The 14,555-nt window shown below is 41.8% G+C and overlaps 1 protein-coding gene across 1 annotated transcript in view; it reads right to left on the bottom strand.

Annotated features, from left to right (window-relative positions):
* Positions 1-14,555, bottom strand: part of JAKMIP2 (janus kinase and microtubule interacting protein 2) — a 185,799-nt gene that overhangs the window by 76,153 nt on the left and 95,091 nt on the right. The window contains exons 15-17 of the mRNA XM_078650655.1: positions 10,262-10,327; positions 9,661-9,729; positions 7,120-7,197 (exon numbers count right to left, since the gene is read on the bottom strand). Coding sequence (XP_078506781.1) covers positions 7,120-7,197; positions 9,661-9,729; positions 10,262-10,327 — 213 coding nt within the window. The remainder of the gene's footprint in view (positions 1-7,119; positions 7,198-9,660; positions 9,730-10,261; positions 10,328-14,555) is intronic.

Genomic DNA, 14,555 nt, shown 5'->3' with positions numbered 1-14,555 from the left:
AAATGAGAATGCCTTCACATTCACTCCAATGGGCCTGTAGGCCCATATGAATCAATTGAAAGGGATTCCTTAATTGCGATTCGCAAATTGTGAATCGCAATTAAGGAAAATTAAGAAATCGCAAAACAAATTGCAATTTCTTGATGCATTGCCGTTTGCGAATTCTTAATTGGGATTCCTTAATTTTCGCAATTAAGAATTTGCAAACGGGAACATTGATGCATGTGGCCGATTGGGCCAGATGTTTTTGCATGCGCAGACGGGTTTACGAACCCGTTTGCGCATGCAAAAACCTATTGGGCCATGTCCATAGCCTATATAGCGAGTCACAATTTTTTTGCGACTGACTAAATAGGTTTGGCGACTCGCTATTTGGAAGGGGCGTTCCCTTCCAAATAGCGAGTCTCGAAACAATGTACACTCGCAATCATGCATTTGCAAATGGGAAGGGGTCAGCAGAGGATCCCTTCCCCTTTGCAAATGCATGCAAAATATTTTTTTAAGGGCAGGAAGTGGTCCCATTGACCACTGCCTGCCCTTAAAAAATGAAACGAAAACATTTCATAAAAAAAAAACCAAATAAAGCTACTTTATTAAAAAGCAATACCATCCCTGGAAGGGCTGGCATTCACAATGGGCCCGCAAATTGCGAGAGGCTCAATAATATTAATGAGCCTCGCAATTTGCAACCCCATTGGGCATCGCAAAACAGTGTAAACACATTGGGGCACATGTATCATTGTTTTTTGCAGTCGCAAAGGGGCAGATTCACAGAATCTGCCCCTTTGCAACCGCAATTTTTGCATTTGAGATACATCATCCCTAACTGAAAAATCGCTAATGAAGTAATCGCTAAATTTGTGATTACTTAAATTGCGATTGCATTTAGGGAATCACAAATTGCAATTCCCTAATGCAATGCAACAAAAAAAATTGGTGATGTTGCTGTTAAGAAACGCAAATTACTATCAACTTAAAGTTGATGGTAATTTGCGAAAACTTTGAAGAATGAACAAAAGTGCATTTTTCAAAGTTCTATGCTGCACACAAACATACCCTTGGGGCATGTGTGTGTGCAACATGTTTTTTTAATTGCACTTTCAGGGGTGCATTAGGGTGTCCTTTTGACACCCTTGCACCCATGAAATTGCGCATGCAATTTCCATTGAGTCCAATGGACCTCTAGACCCATAGGAATGAATGAGAAGCCATTCCTTATTTGCGATTAGTAATTTGCGAGTCGAAAATAAGGAATGTGTAGGAATCACAAATTGTTTTGCGATTCCTACATGCATAGGGAATTACGATTCATAAATTGCGATTTCTTAAAAATTGCAATTTAGGAATCGCAATCCCTAAGTTTCATGCATGTGGCCCACTGTTGTACATTTAATTTAGCGTCTCGCAATTTGCGACTCGCAATGTGTCGCAAATTGTGAGGTGCTAAATGAAAGGGTCGTACATCTGGCCCAAAGGGGCTTATTTACAAACCCCTTGCGCTGCTGGTATGTCGCACTGACCGGCACATGGGGCTTATAAATGAACCCCCTAAATATTTAGTAGTTTAAAATCTGTGCCAATCCGACCATCTGGGAATGAAATGATAATAACGAGCACTGCTACCGAGTGGCCAGCATTACATCGTGACGGTAATTAACGCGCTCAATGTAACTATCCCGCGCACGCATCTGCACGTTTTGGGCGTCAGTTAATATTGAAGAGCATTAATGAAAGAAAACCTGTCCGGAAACTACTTCTAGGCCCGGGTTCTTTAAATTATCAGATGGACTCGATCAGAATGTTATGCTAAAGCCATTTGCACCATGACTTGTTTTTATATAGCACTCCTTACCACTTTCGCTGCAGTAAACATCTACACATCAGGTGTTATTATCCGCCAATTTAACTGTACTAATCTGTCCACTTTGGGAAGGATTTAAGGCGTAGGCCCTGACATGACTGTGAGATTAATGTTGAAGTTCCGGGATACGCGATAATTATTATTATTATTATTATTATTAGTGTATTTTATAAAGCGCGCAGCTACCCTAACGGGGTTTCCCGGCGCTGATTGATCAGAGGCAGATGGACCAAAAGAAAGGCTTACAGGCTGAATAAAAAGGTCTTAAGGGATCTGCGGAATTTGGGTTCCGATTGGCTCACCCGAAGGTGCAGTGGAAGCTTATTCCAGCATTGGGTGGCACATACCTCAAAAGTTTTGCCACCCGATCGAGCTTTTTTAAATCTAGGAGTCGCAAGTAACAGCTTAGTGTTTGAGCAGAGGACTCTCGAGTTACTGTATGGTCGGAGACTTGACCTCAGATGGGCTGGGCCTTTGCCTTTTGTCATCCGGTAGGCCAGAGTCATTGCTTTAAAGTCAATTCGCTTAGAAACAGGAAGCCAGTGCAATTTTCGCAGGTAGGGGGAAATGTGTTGCCTGAGGGGGATACCGCCGATCAAACGGGCAGCTGCGTTTTGCACTGTCTGTAATCTATGGCACAGGACTGCTGTCAAACCTAGGTATAATCCATTGGCATAGTCAAGATGCAAGATTATAAGCGCATGAACTATTGTTTTGCGGTTAGCGCTGGGTAAATAGTTTATTAGTTTTTTCATAATTTTAATTTTAGAAAAACATGCTGCAGATACTGTTTGGACCTTATTCCCAAAGGATAAACGGTGGTCCCATCGGACCCCTAGGTTTCTAACAGAGTCCTTCGGGGTAAGAGCCTGGCTCAGATCTTCGGGCCACCATAAGTTGGAATCTAGTGGAGATGGTTGATTAAAAAATAAAACCTCAGTTTTTCCCGCATTGAGTCTGAGGAAATTCAAATCCATCCATTTGGCAATGTTCCTGAGGCATATCTTAAGGGGATCAAAAGTGGTAGAAGTTGTCTCATCAAAAGTAAAAAGAAGCTGCATATGATGTTGTTTTAATGCCCGAGTGTGATATCATTTCAGCGAAAGGGGTAAAGTACACATTAAACAGGAGGGGACTCAGCGAGAAACCCTGAGGAACACCCCATTTCAGTGGCTTAACTGAAGAAGTGAAGGGAGGGGTATGAACCTGTTGTTTTCGGTCCGCGAGGAAAGAGCCTATCCATTTATGGACCGTGCCCTGGATTCCAATCGTTCTTAGCCTTCTCAGCAGGATAGGGTGAGAGATGGTGTCAAATGCTGCTGATAAATCCAGCAGCACCAACACCGCACTCGAGCCCCGGTCAAGTGTCCACCGTACAGAGTCTGCCATTTCAATGAGGGCCGACTCCGTAGTATAGCCTGAGCGAAAACCATGCTGGGAATCATGAAGGAGGCCCTGGTTCTCAATAAAGCTAGCAATTTGCTGATGCCAAAATCTTAGATGGGACGGGGAGGAGGGAGATCGGCCTGTAGTTTCCAGGTATCTCTGGATCCGCATTGGCTTTTTTTAAGACCGGAACCAGAAAAGCATGCTTCCATGCTTCTGGATAAACACCAGTGCTAAGAGAGGCATTCCATATAGGGTTGAGATGGGGATTGAGGAGAGCTGCTAATGCTTTATATTGTTTTGCTGGCCAGGAGTCGCTAGGAGATCCAGATTTGCATCTGAGCAATTCCTGAAGGGAAGTTTCTTCGGATATTTCCAAAAATTCAGAAAAAACTGGGACTGAGATGTTATGGTCCATCGGTGCCTCCTTAATATCAGAGCTATCCCTGGTCACAAATGAGGCATAAATGAGGGCAATTTTCTCCTCAAAAACTCGGAGAGTTGGGTGCAGAGAGATTGAGACACCGGCTGGTGTCGATTCAAGGCTTGTGGGTCAGTAAAAGATCTGACAATCGTAAAAATCTCTCTGGGGGCGTTACTGGCTTTATCAATTTTGTCTGATAAAAAACTTCTTTTTTGTATTATGATCAGTTTACGGTACTCTTTGAGGGCAGTGCGATACTCAAGTTTACTTTCTATTGAGTACCCCAGTCTCCAGCGGCGTTCCAGTACTTTGCAGGTGGACTTTTTCTGTCTCAGTTCGTCCGAGTACCAGGGGGCTGCAGGTAAAGACCTAAAGGTTTTGATTGGCCTAAGAGGAGCTAGTGACTCGATTGCCTCGCCCACCCAGTCATTAAGATTGGAAATGCACGAGTCCAAATCAGAGGCGGGAGGCGGACTAGAGTCTATTAAGTGCTCATGAAGAGAAGCCTGAGAGATTTTACTCCAGTTTCTCCCAAATTCCTTAGGGTCAAAGACGGTCTGGCAAAATGGGTCATTTGAATGGAAAAAGGAATGAGATAGTGATCAGACCATATGACCGGTATAGGGTCTTCGATCGAGATATCGGGAAGGTTGGAACATATCAAGTCCAATGTGTGGCCAGCTCTATGAGTGGGAAGAGCAATTAATTGGGTCAGATCACAGGCTGCCAAACTGGAGATAAAATTCGAGCTGATGGGACAGGAGATATCATCAGCATGTAAGATAAAGTTTCCAAGAACCGTAAATTTAGCATACCGAGTGCATGCTTGGGTAATATAATCCATCAAGGCTGGAAGATGGGTAGGGCTGGAATTAGGGGGACGATACATCAAAAGGCCAGCACATGAAATAGAGGCCGACTATTTGATGCAGAAGGGAAGACCTTCAATGCAATCAATTTGATCGTAGTGAGGTGAGGTGACCGTCCATATGGTTTTATAAATAATTGCCACTCCACCCCCCTGTTTACCATTCTGCCGATTGGCACAGATAATACTATGGCCATCAGGGATAGCCAGAGTAAGGGCAGGATTGGTCTCCTCGCTTAACCAAGTTTCTGTCAGGAAAAGGAGGTCCCAATCATTGTCCTTTAAGGACTGCAGAATATCTAAAGAAAGTTTGATCAGCGATCTGCAATTTATTAGTGCTGTCTTAAGAGATCTCCCCGTTCTAGGACCTCGAGATGGGGTTGGGCTGGGCAGAGAAAGATGTTTATCATGTATGATATGTATGTTTGGAGAAAAACCACACCACCTACATGAAGAGTCCAAACTCCATGGTTCAGATGGATAAACCAGGGGATGAAAGCAGCCTGTAGGTCTAAGTGCAAATATCTCCTTCTGGCTATATGTGGTCCTTTGAATGATGGTATTTTGGGCAGAGTGTCCGGCCCTGGCCGCGTTCTGGTCACGGACGGGCACAGACGGGCTTCCCTTTGGCGCGCCTTCGGCGTGCCAGCGGCGCGCCCGCTGCACGCGTCCGCTGCGCTTCCGGGCAGGTATAGCCATTTTATCCTGTTGAGGGCGGGAGAGGGCAACCTATAGACCTCCACCCCGAGACTTCCCCCAAAATGGCGGCTCTGTAGCTTCCCTCGTCAGCACCCAAATCAGCTGAGGGGAAGTGTGCAATGCGGGCAGGTAGGGAAAGTGCAAATGAGCAAGTACAGAAGGTTACAAATATATTTTAAAATGAAGCGCTAACGTATGTTCCCGGCTTCCGCCTCAGGAACTGCGTTCTAATCAATCTGCGCGCATGAGCCTGGGCGCGTCTTTTATCCTGTTGAGGGCGGGAGAGGGCAACAACTAGACCTCCACCCCAAGACTTCCCCCAAAATGGCGGCTCTGTAGCTTCCCTCGTCAACACCCAAATCGGCTGAGGGGAAGTGTGCAATGCGGGCAGGTAAGGAAAGTGCAAATGAGCAAGTACAGAAGGTTAAAAATATATTTTAAAATGAAGTGCTAACCTATGTTCCCAGCTTCCGCCTCAGGAACTGCGTTCTAATCAATCAATCAATTATGCCACTCCATCGCTGTTCCTGTCAGATTTCACAAAATAATAACAACGAGAAAAATGTATAAGGGGTGGAGGGGCTGTGGGGCAGGTCTGAAAAAAGGCAACAACAAAAATCACATTTCTTTTGTTATAAATATTGAAACGGCCTTTTATGCTTCCTCTCCTGGACCACAAATTGGAAAATAAGCTACTTACCACACCCAATAAATACCCCACCCCAGAGTAACAGCATTTATTGTGGGCAGTAAAAACATGACAAGTTATCCGCCATGTTTCAAGGGAAAACGTTTAAGTCATTCAGCTAGTCTGTCAGCTGGAGAATATTTGTTGCTGGAGACTTTGCTGTAATGGCCGACTACGGAAGAATGTGGGAGTCAAAACACAATCAATTAAAGAGAGGCAGAAATCAGTAAGGAGGCCCTTTGAAAGAGACAGATTATTAGCTCTTCTTAAAGGAATATTTTCAAGTATGCAAGGAATTCATAGGGAAAAGGTATTGATGTGTTCTGGGCCCTGTCCCTCTACCTCAAATAAATTCAAATTCTGTCCAGAAAACTCACGCATTGCACTGACGTTTGACAAATTAGGGAGATGTGCTCCAGTGGCTAAATTGTTGACTATGGAACCAGATTTCATATATTGTCCTTGCATCTGTACAATTTTGCACCAACCCTTGCACCAAAGAAGTAGTGCAAGAACAACAGCTGCACCAGCTGAGAGTGAGTTCAATAGGAGACTGCAGCTGGATCTGAGGGGACCAAAACCATATATGATGCAATACCCAGCTTTAAAAATCTGGAATTTTGAAAGATCAGCCCGTGAATGCAGCTTACCAACATTAGTTTTTTTTTTCTATAGCACCTCATTGAAAAACAATAACTTATATTTTTTACATGTTTCTGCAGTTTTATTTTTCCTTCAGCCATATTTTACCCTTTTACTTCAGAAATCTGAAAAAACGTGCACATATTTTACATACTTTTTCCACAGATTTCGGCTGCCCCTACTCTTCCTGAATCAGATTGTTTAGAAGTCCATTACCCACCTGCTGTCCGAACGTGCTTACCTGAAGGGTGTGCCACCGATTGCCCTCAAACGTTGCGGCCAGAGATGGCGGTTCTGGCCTTTAAAGCATAGGAATGCATTGTACTGATAGTGACCTCATCTGAACATGGAAGTCAAGAGTGACAAAGAGGATCGCTCACCTTGTGTGGTGGAAAGGGAGCTTTTTATTGAATCTCTGCCACTAACTTCCACCTCTGCATCCCCCAGGCTCCTTGAGGTGACAGGATTCTACAAGGCGCTCCACAGGTAAGGAATGCCAAGAGGACAAAACACCACAACGAGTCCATGGCTAGCTGGAGAAAGTTACTCACCATGTACGCTTGGTCGAGCGCTTGCTTCCTGTAGTCTAGCTCTTCCTCCAGGTAGCCCTTCAGTTTGCAGAACTGCTCCTAATTGACCAATGGAAGAAGGAAAAGGGTCAGGAAGGAAGGCAAATCAGGAAGTGTCAACTGTCACGTAAAGAGGTGAATCAAGAACCAGCTTGTTCAGATATACCTAAAGAAAAAGGTTCATTTGAGGGAAATAGTCTGCTGTGGTAAGGCAAAAAACGTATTTTCTCGTGCTTGATTACCCGCATTCCATAGGAAGTAATAATAATATTTTTCTAAACTATAAGGTATGGAGGGATGTCCAAAGTTTGTAAAGGGATATTGTGTGGTGTCTTAGAAAAGACATCACCATTGCGTCCCTTTCGATTAAGGGGCGACCCTATGGGCACAGCTGAAAGTAGTTGATCGCAATCGCGTTCTTCTCAATATGTAAATTAATTTACAGATTCCCCTGACGAAGTGCCAAAAGGCACGAAATGCATTGGGATTTTGGAATTATGCGAAACCTATAATATATGAATTGGAATTGTATGTGAAATACAACAGTACAATTGAAGAAAATGAAATAAATATTTCAATTACAAATCAAAGAAGAATGTAATCATTTTGAAAAGTAAGATTTGGATTATCTATGCTATATTGAGAAGAACGCGATTGCGATCAACTACTTTCAGCTGCGCCCATAGGGTCGCCCCTTAATCGAAAGGGACGCAATGGTGATGCTTTAACTTTAACACCTCAAGAACGACGAGGTGATACCTGTGTGGCACGCTACAAAAGATTTAATTTGATTTAAAACGCCTGTGCACAGCCAAAAAACTTATTTATTTACTGTCTTAGAAAAGACAGCATGCCTAGTCGTGGGTGACCACATTCAGTATCTACAAAATCACAGTTAACTATCTAGGCCAAAGGAGATGAGCTGAAAAAATGGTTCAAACATTCTGCTAAAACAAAAAACACAGAAAGACTGCCAGCAGAAGAAAGTATTCCACCTGGTGAAATTCAGTGAGTTTGCCAAATTGGGGAAGTTTTATGAACGTTTTGTACTATGTGGTGTTTCACGTGGTTCGTGAGCCAACAGAAAATTCCAAAATTTTCAGGTAATTTTGTGCCTCATGGCATACATTTGTAAAATAGTAAAATGAAATTCTGCAAACTGCTACTGTTTCGTAACTAATATCCGTAAAACAAGAAAGAATAATCACAATAAAAATTCAGCCCAAGCCTATACTTTATACATGTGTTATGGCATAAGGTCTGGACGGCCGTGTCTACAGGCCTAAATCAGGAAGTGATTTTAGATTGTTTGAAACTGCAGTAGGTAAATTACATCCCCTGGTTCGCATATATTAAAACATTTTTTGGTGACCTTGACCACATTGAGTTGTTTGACAATCCGGACTCCATGCTTCATATCTCGAGAAGGACCTAAAAACATTATGTTTAAATCATCTGGAGACGATCAGGCTGTCTTCTAACATTATTAAACAGACAGTCAGAGCCAATCAATTACGCTTGATTCAAATAGGGATACAACCGTATTTATTATGTACACCAAGTAATTATGATAGGTTCTTACTGACGCGCCTACGCTTAGGCAACTTTCACAACCTGGTTACATTTCCCCAATTAAACGACTAGTCACGTTCTCCCTGCCCCTGTCCTTGTGACAATGTATCTAATCAGTCGACAATCTACATTATGTTTTTTTGTAAATGTTATACTGTATTTAGGAGAAGATGGATTGTGCCTTATTTGAAGATGCTAGGCTCGAGGCAATGTCGACCGGCATTTATACGGCTATAATCCCTAGCTGATGAAAATGTCACTAGCCACATTGCAAAATATCTGAAAGGGGTGGTCAGAACAAGGTCATCGATGCAAGGTCCAACTCTTGTTGAAACTAACTGATTCACATGATGATTTTGTTACTACCTGAACATGCGGCTAACACTTTGAAATCTGTCTGTTATTTCATATCTATGGTAATTGTAATGGATTTTAATCAGTTTTTAGCTTGATAAACTTTTAAATTATGAATGCTTATTTTTAAATGTTTTAAGATACTTGTTGTGCTTTTATGATGTAATACTTGAATCGAATAAAGCAAATATTGATTGATTGATTTATTGAACGTTTTGTACTATGTGGTGTTTCACGTGGTTCGTGAGCCAACAGAAAATTCCAAACGTTTCAGGTAATTTTGGGCCTCATGGCATTCATTTGTAAAATAGTAAAACTAAATTCTGCAAACTGCTACTGTTTTGTAACTAATATCCGTAAACCGAGAAAGAATAATCACAATACCTAAAATTCAGCCCAAGCCTATACTTTATACATGTGTAATGGCAGAGTCTGGACGTGATGTCATTACTAACCACAAGCCTTCTTAGTTGACCTCTAGACATGAATCCCTGGCATTCTTGCTGTTCTGACACAATTACAGCCACTTTTCTGGGCTTGTCAAAACCCTACAAAACTATCTGCAAACAGAAAGGAGAATTGTATGGACGACCTTACCATGTCACTCTCCAACTCCATCATCTTCTGGTGCAGAGCAGCTTCAGCACCTTCAATCTGCTGGATCCACTGGAGGTAAACAAAGGGCAGAGGCAGGAATAAGAGAAGTGCAGTGAAATAAAATCTTACTACGAGTTTCACCTCAACCATATCAACTCCCCTTCCCCACATGAAGGGTTTCACCCCAACAAAGGAAACATGTCAGGCTTGATGTTTGTGGCCACCAGATTTTCCTCCTAGATGTCAAGTCTGACTAAAGTTTTACAAATTCATATTTTCACGGAGAGTGCCTACAAAACTGAACTTCCCATTGAGTGTTTCAAATTGAGGGTGGAAATTACAATTGTTTCTCTTTAGGTCCCATAAGAAGAGTCATTGCATCACTGGATCACACGTCATAGTTTAGAGCAAGGACAAGTGATCTGTTAACCAACATCCATCGACAGCTGACCATGGAGTGATGTGTTGGGGCTCTAACTTATCCACTGGTGACTTACGCTGGTGAGCACAGATAAAGATTGGAAAAATGGGACAATACCTTGCCACCAATGACAATACAGTGCTGAACTCACACCATGATTATAAAATAACAGGACTGTACCTTCTCTGCCAGGGACAGCACTGTGCTCGCCTGGATGATAGCGACTTGCTCTTCATTCCTTAAATTCTGTATGGAGAGAAGCACAGCAGTTAGTAAAGAGGCAGAGGTCCTTATCAGTCGCAGAGCTGCAGCAGGGGGCATAATTCTAACATAGCTACAAATGGAAGGTTAGGCTGTATTTACAGATGTTTGAAAACCAGATTGCAGTAGGATCCTACAAATGTGCATAAAATAATTAATTTACACCCCTATAATACCAGAGAGTAAATCAAACAAAACATACAAAATATTAAAATCAAATAGAACCTACAACAACCAAGAAAGGAAGGCTACTGAAGTACACAGTAATGGTTTCTTTAACATTTTTTGCCAATGTATTTGTCAAAAGATAAATTATTTATAGTAGAACACATAATGGAGTAAGCTATTGGGAACCACTGGGTCAGGTTAATCAGTAGGTTGAGTTTCTTATATTTCTTTATAGTTTGATGAAGTGAAATTTGTTATTGTAGTGGGATAAACTACTGCATTCTTATAGCAGAAGAGTTCCTTTGGCCATGTAAGTACACTACACTTTGCTGTTGTCCTCCTGATTCACTACAGTCTCCATGCCATAGTGTATGTTAGTGGGATCATGGTGCACTAATCCTGTTTCATGGAGATTGATGTTGCTTTCCTGGCTGTGTTTTAAGTCAGGCAGAAGGCTTCATAGATGATTTACAGAGAAAGCTCACAGATTCCTAAGGCATCCTTTGGAACATAAGCAAGATGGCTGTAAAGGATGATTCTTCAGAAGTAACTCAATATGGCCACAGTTATCCATGGCAGTGGCCTATAAAACTTTAGATGACGTGTTTCCTTCCAATATATACATATTGTAACTCCAGAAGTTCATCTAACTTCACGAGATTGTCAAAATTCTGGATTCTCCCCTGCAGACTATTAAGTAGTATTATGGTGATACGTGGTATTAGATATTGTTCTCCTACTAGCAGAATGAGGAAGGTATGGAAACAAGCAACACAGATCCCATATGCACCAACAACAATGAAATGATGCTCAGTGTTGTTGAAAGGCAGGTGCAACTCTATGAGAAATATCCAAATGTAGCCAAACCTTTCCAAGATACGTTAACCATTCACCCTTCCTGAATGAAACAGGTTGATGGAGTTTGAAAAACATTTTGTAAAGTGATGTTTTGCCCTTCATATTAGGCATATGCTAAGGACATCCCACCTCAAATCCCGGACTGTGGTGGCTACATTCTTAGAAAAGAAAATTGTAATATCTTGATTGACATTCATGAGAGACTGTTAAGAGCATCGGATGACGACCAACTTTCATCTCTAGTTTTACTTTACGTCTCAGAGGAATACAAGGTTGACCATTCATTCCTTCTCCAATGCCAACATGATCACATGGGCATAACTCAGACAGTTGTAGACTGGATGACAACTTTACTGCTAGGACAGAAACAAGTAAAGCTAGGTTCTTTTAGTCAAAGGCACATAAAATGTACTGAGAAGCTCGACAAGGCTCAGTTCCTTCGCCATGGTTATTCAATGCCTATGGCTATTCAACGCCTATTTGAGACCCGTGGCCACTGTTTTTGACCTCACAAAATGCCAATCCAAAGATATGCTGAAGAGGCACCGACCATACTCTTATTTGAATGGATAAGGTGCAGCAACTGGTGCGTCAGTGAAACATTGAGTGGGTTAGTTATTTACTAATGCAATGGCCAGCATCACTGGCAACCACCAAAGATGGACTGCTACATATGCAATGTTAAAGTCACCTTCATCCCTACTCTTTACAGTATAAGGAAAGTGAAAGAAAAAGGCAACAATGTGCAACTACAGTTAAAAATGCTCGGGAATAGAATGGATATCTGCCTTAACTAAAAGTCCTTAAAACAATTTCAACTAATGCATAACCATGCAGCTTGAAAAGATGACTTCAAATTACTTTGCCTGTCCCACAAAGCTTATGGGGCAAGGGCTAACTCACTACCTGAGATCAGGAAAATCTATATGTTCAGGACAGTAAAATACCTCTCAGGAAAATCTACATGTTCAGGACAGTAAAATACCTCAAAGAGGATTGAGAGGGTATATCCTAAATATACCAGAGCCAAAGAGTCAGAAGCTTGGAATAAGCTGAACATTGCTGTAGGAAAGAAGAGAAATTGACACTCTTCTATCAGGATTCCCAAGGTATTGAATTGATAACAGAATGATAGCTTTTGAGTTCACTCCTTCAGTAGTCTCATGGGCACTTATGAGGGACAATGGGCTTTGTGGGGCAGCCAACCGCAGGGAGGTGTGACCCTTCGGGGAGTTGGGGACATGTGCAATCCAGGCTGCATTGGGCTTCTTTTGGGCTCTTTTTGGGCTGGGCTGTTTTGGGCTTTATTGCCTGGCATATAAACAGCCATTTTATAATTTCTGTCACCATTTTATGGTGACTTGATGGCCATCAGTAGCAGTTAGGACAATTTTCCCACCGACCCTTCCCTAAATGGAAGAGTTTCCAGGTTTTTGGTTAACTGAAAAAGGGGTAGGCATTTCAGTTGCCATCGTTATACATTAAAATGATGGTTGTGAACATAGGGGAAGCCAGATAACAGGGGGTTGGTAATAAAGCTAAAGCTGGTGGAAGAAAAAGTTAAGAGTTAGGATATTTAGATCGTTAGATGATAATAGATGTAGGTCAAAGAGTTTATTGTTGTAAAATTTGACAGTTTAATGCTGGGTTAAGAATTACAGTTGCAAGACAAGGATGTTAAAGGTGGAGGTAAATTTAGGGGTGGAGTAGTGGGAATTAGGTGAAGTAATGTATAGTGAGGTCTAGTTTTATGAGGCAAAGGCCTGGGGTAAAATGTATTTGTTGTGCACCTGTCTTCAATAAAGCACCCTTTTTCACATAAAAAGTGATGTATGTGGTCTGTGCTACTCTTTATGGCCCAACAGGCCCATTAAGGGTATGTTAAGGATCCCGGACAATCGGTCACATGTAATGTGTCTTATAAAGCAGCTGTGAAATGTAACTGAGTGACCACTTCCTCTCTGTTCTAATTGCCGCTTCTCTCACTTTTTCAACGACTTTTTCACCCAGCACTTTCAAGCACAATGCTTGTTATATTGGTGGTTACAGATGGTGGGTGTTGGCATTTATTTTTGGGAACCGAACCTTATTTTCATCAGACTTAGACCCACGACAAGGTAGTTAAAGGCAGAAAAGGGAGAGAGGAGAAAGATATAGAATGGAAAACAGTTTCAAACTGAGATAGCAGAATATAAAAAACCTGCAAGCGTGTGGACTCAAAACGGGATATTCTTGGTATTTGACCCTCCCCTCTCCGCCTGGCAATGTACATTGCTAGCAGCGGGCTCCGAAGAAAACGTTTGAGCCCTTTCCTTTTAGAAGTATTTATTTGCAAATTATGCACTATTTAAGGAGCACCCTAAGAAATCGCCACTAATTAAAAACATACATTTTGTTATTAGGGATTTCATAGATTGGGATTAAGGGCACATCAGTCTCTTGATTTTGCAGTCGGACCTCCTTATTCACTGTATTACAGAATTGGACGGTATTTCCCGCTCAATCAGATGATTACTAAGGAGGCCAAACACGGGCTGTCATATGCTGTTAAAAGTCAGATCTGACTTCAAGCAGGGCTTAATTTATAAAAGAATAAGCGTAAGTAAGTGCAAGTGTCCAAAGCTATTTAGAATCCCGCAGCCAGTGAAATTAAATGTCAGCGCACTAAATACCCGAGCGGCCTAGTATTAAGACCACCTCATGCTGCTTTAATCCACAACCAGACAATCCCTGTTAATTTATCTGACTCTTACGGGTTCCTATTTTGTCCCTTTACGATGTTTTTTTATATTATTCCCTTGTTCTGTGTTTCCATTTTGTGTGTTTTTACATCTCTTGCTCTCGGAAAATGTCTGATGCAGAAAAGTAAGTACCAGTCCACAAAAATAAGTGCCGGTGGCTCCACCAGACACCACCGCCTCAAATTAAGCACTGGTGGCTGTGCAAATGTGAGTGACCTGCCCTGCTTCACCTCTTATCTTCAACTAGTAGTTTTAACTATATATTATTTGAAAAGTTTGGAAAATTGATTTTCTTCCAATGAGATTGATAGGATATCATAGCAACAAGTAGCCCCTGGCAACATTTTTATTACAAGGGTGAAATCTTGTGAAATTTGTATATGTTACCTTAGGTGAATTTCGTGAAAGTCTTTGCCCTTTCATGGTCACACTCATATAGACAATAT

The sequence above is a fragment of the Lissotriton helveticus genome, chromosome 7 (assembly GCF_964261635.1).
Source record: "Lissotriton helveticus chromosome 7, aLisHel1.1, whole genome shotgun sequence".
Classification (NCBI taxonomy): Eukaryota; Metazoa; Chordata; class Amphibia; order Caudata; family Salamandridae; genus Lissotriton; species Lissotriton helveticus.
This window is presented reverse-complemented; position numbering and strand designations above follow the sequence as displayed.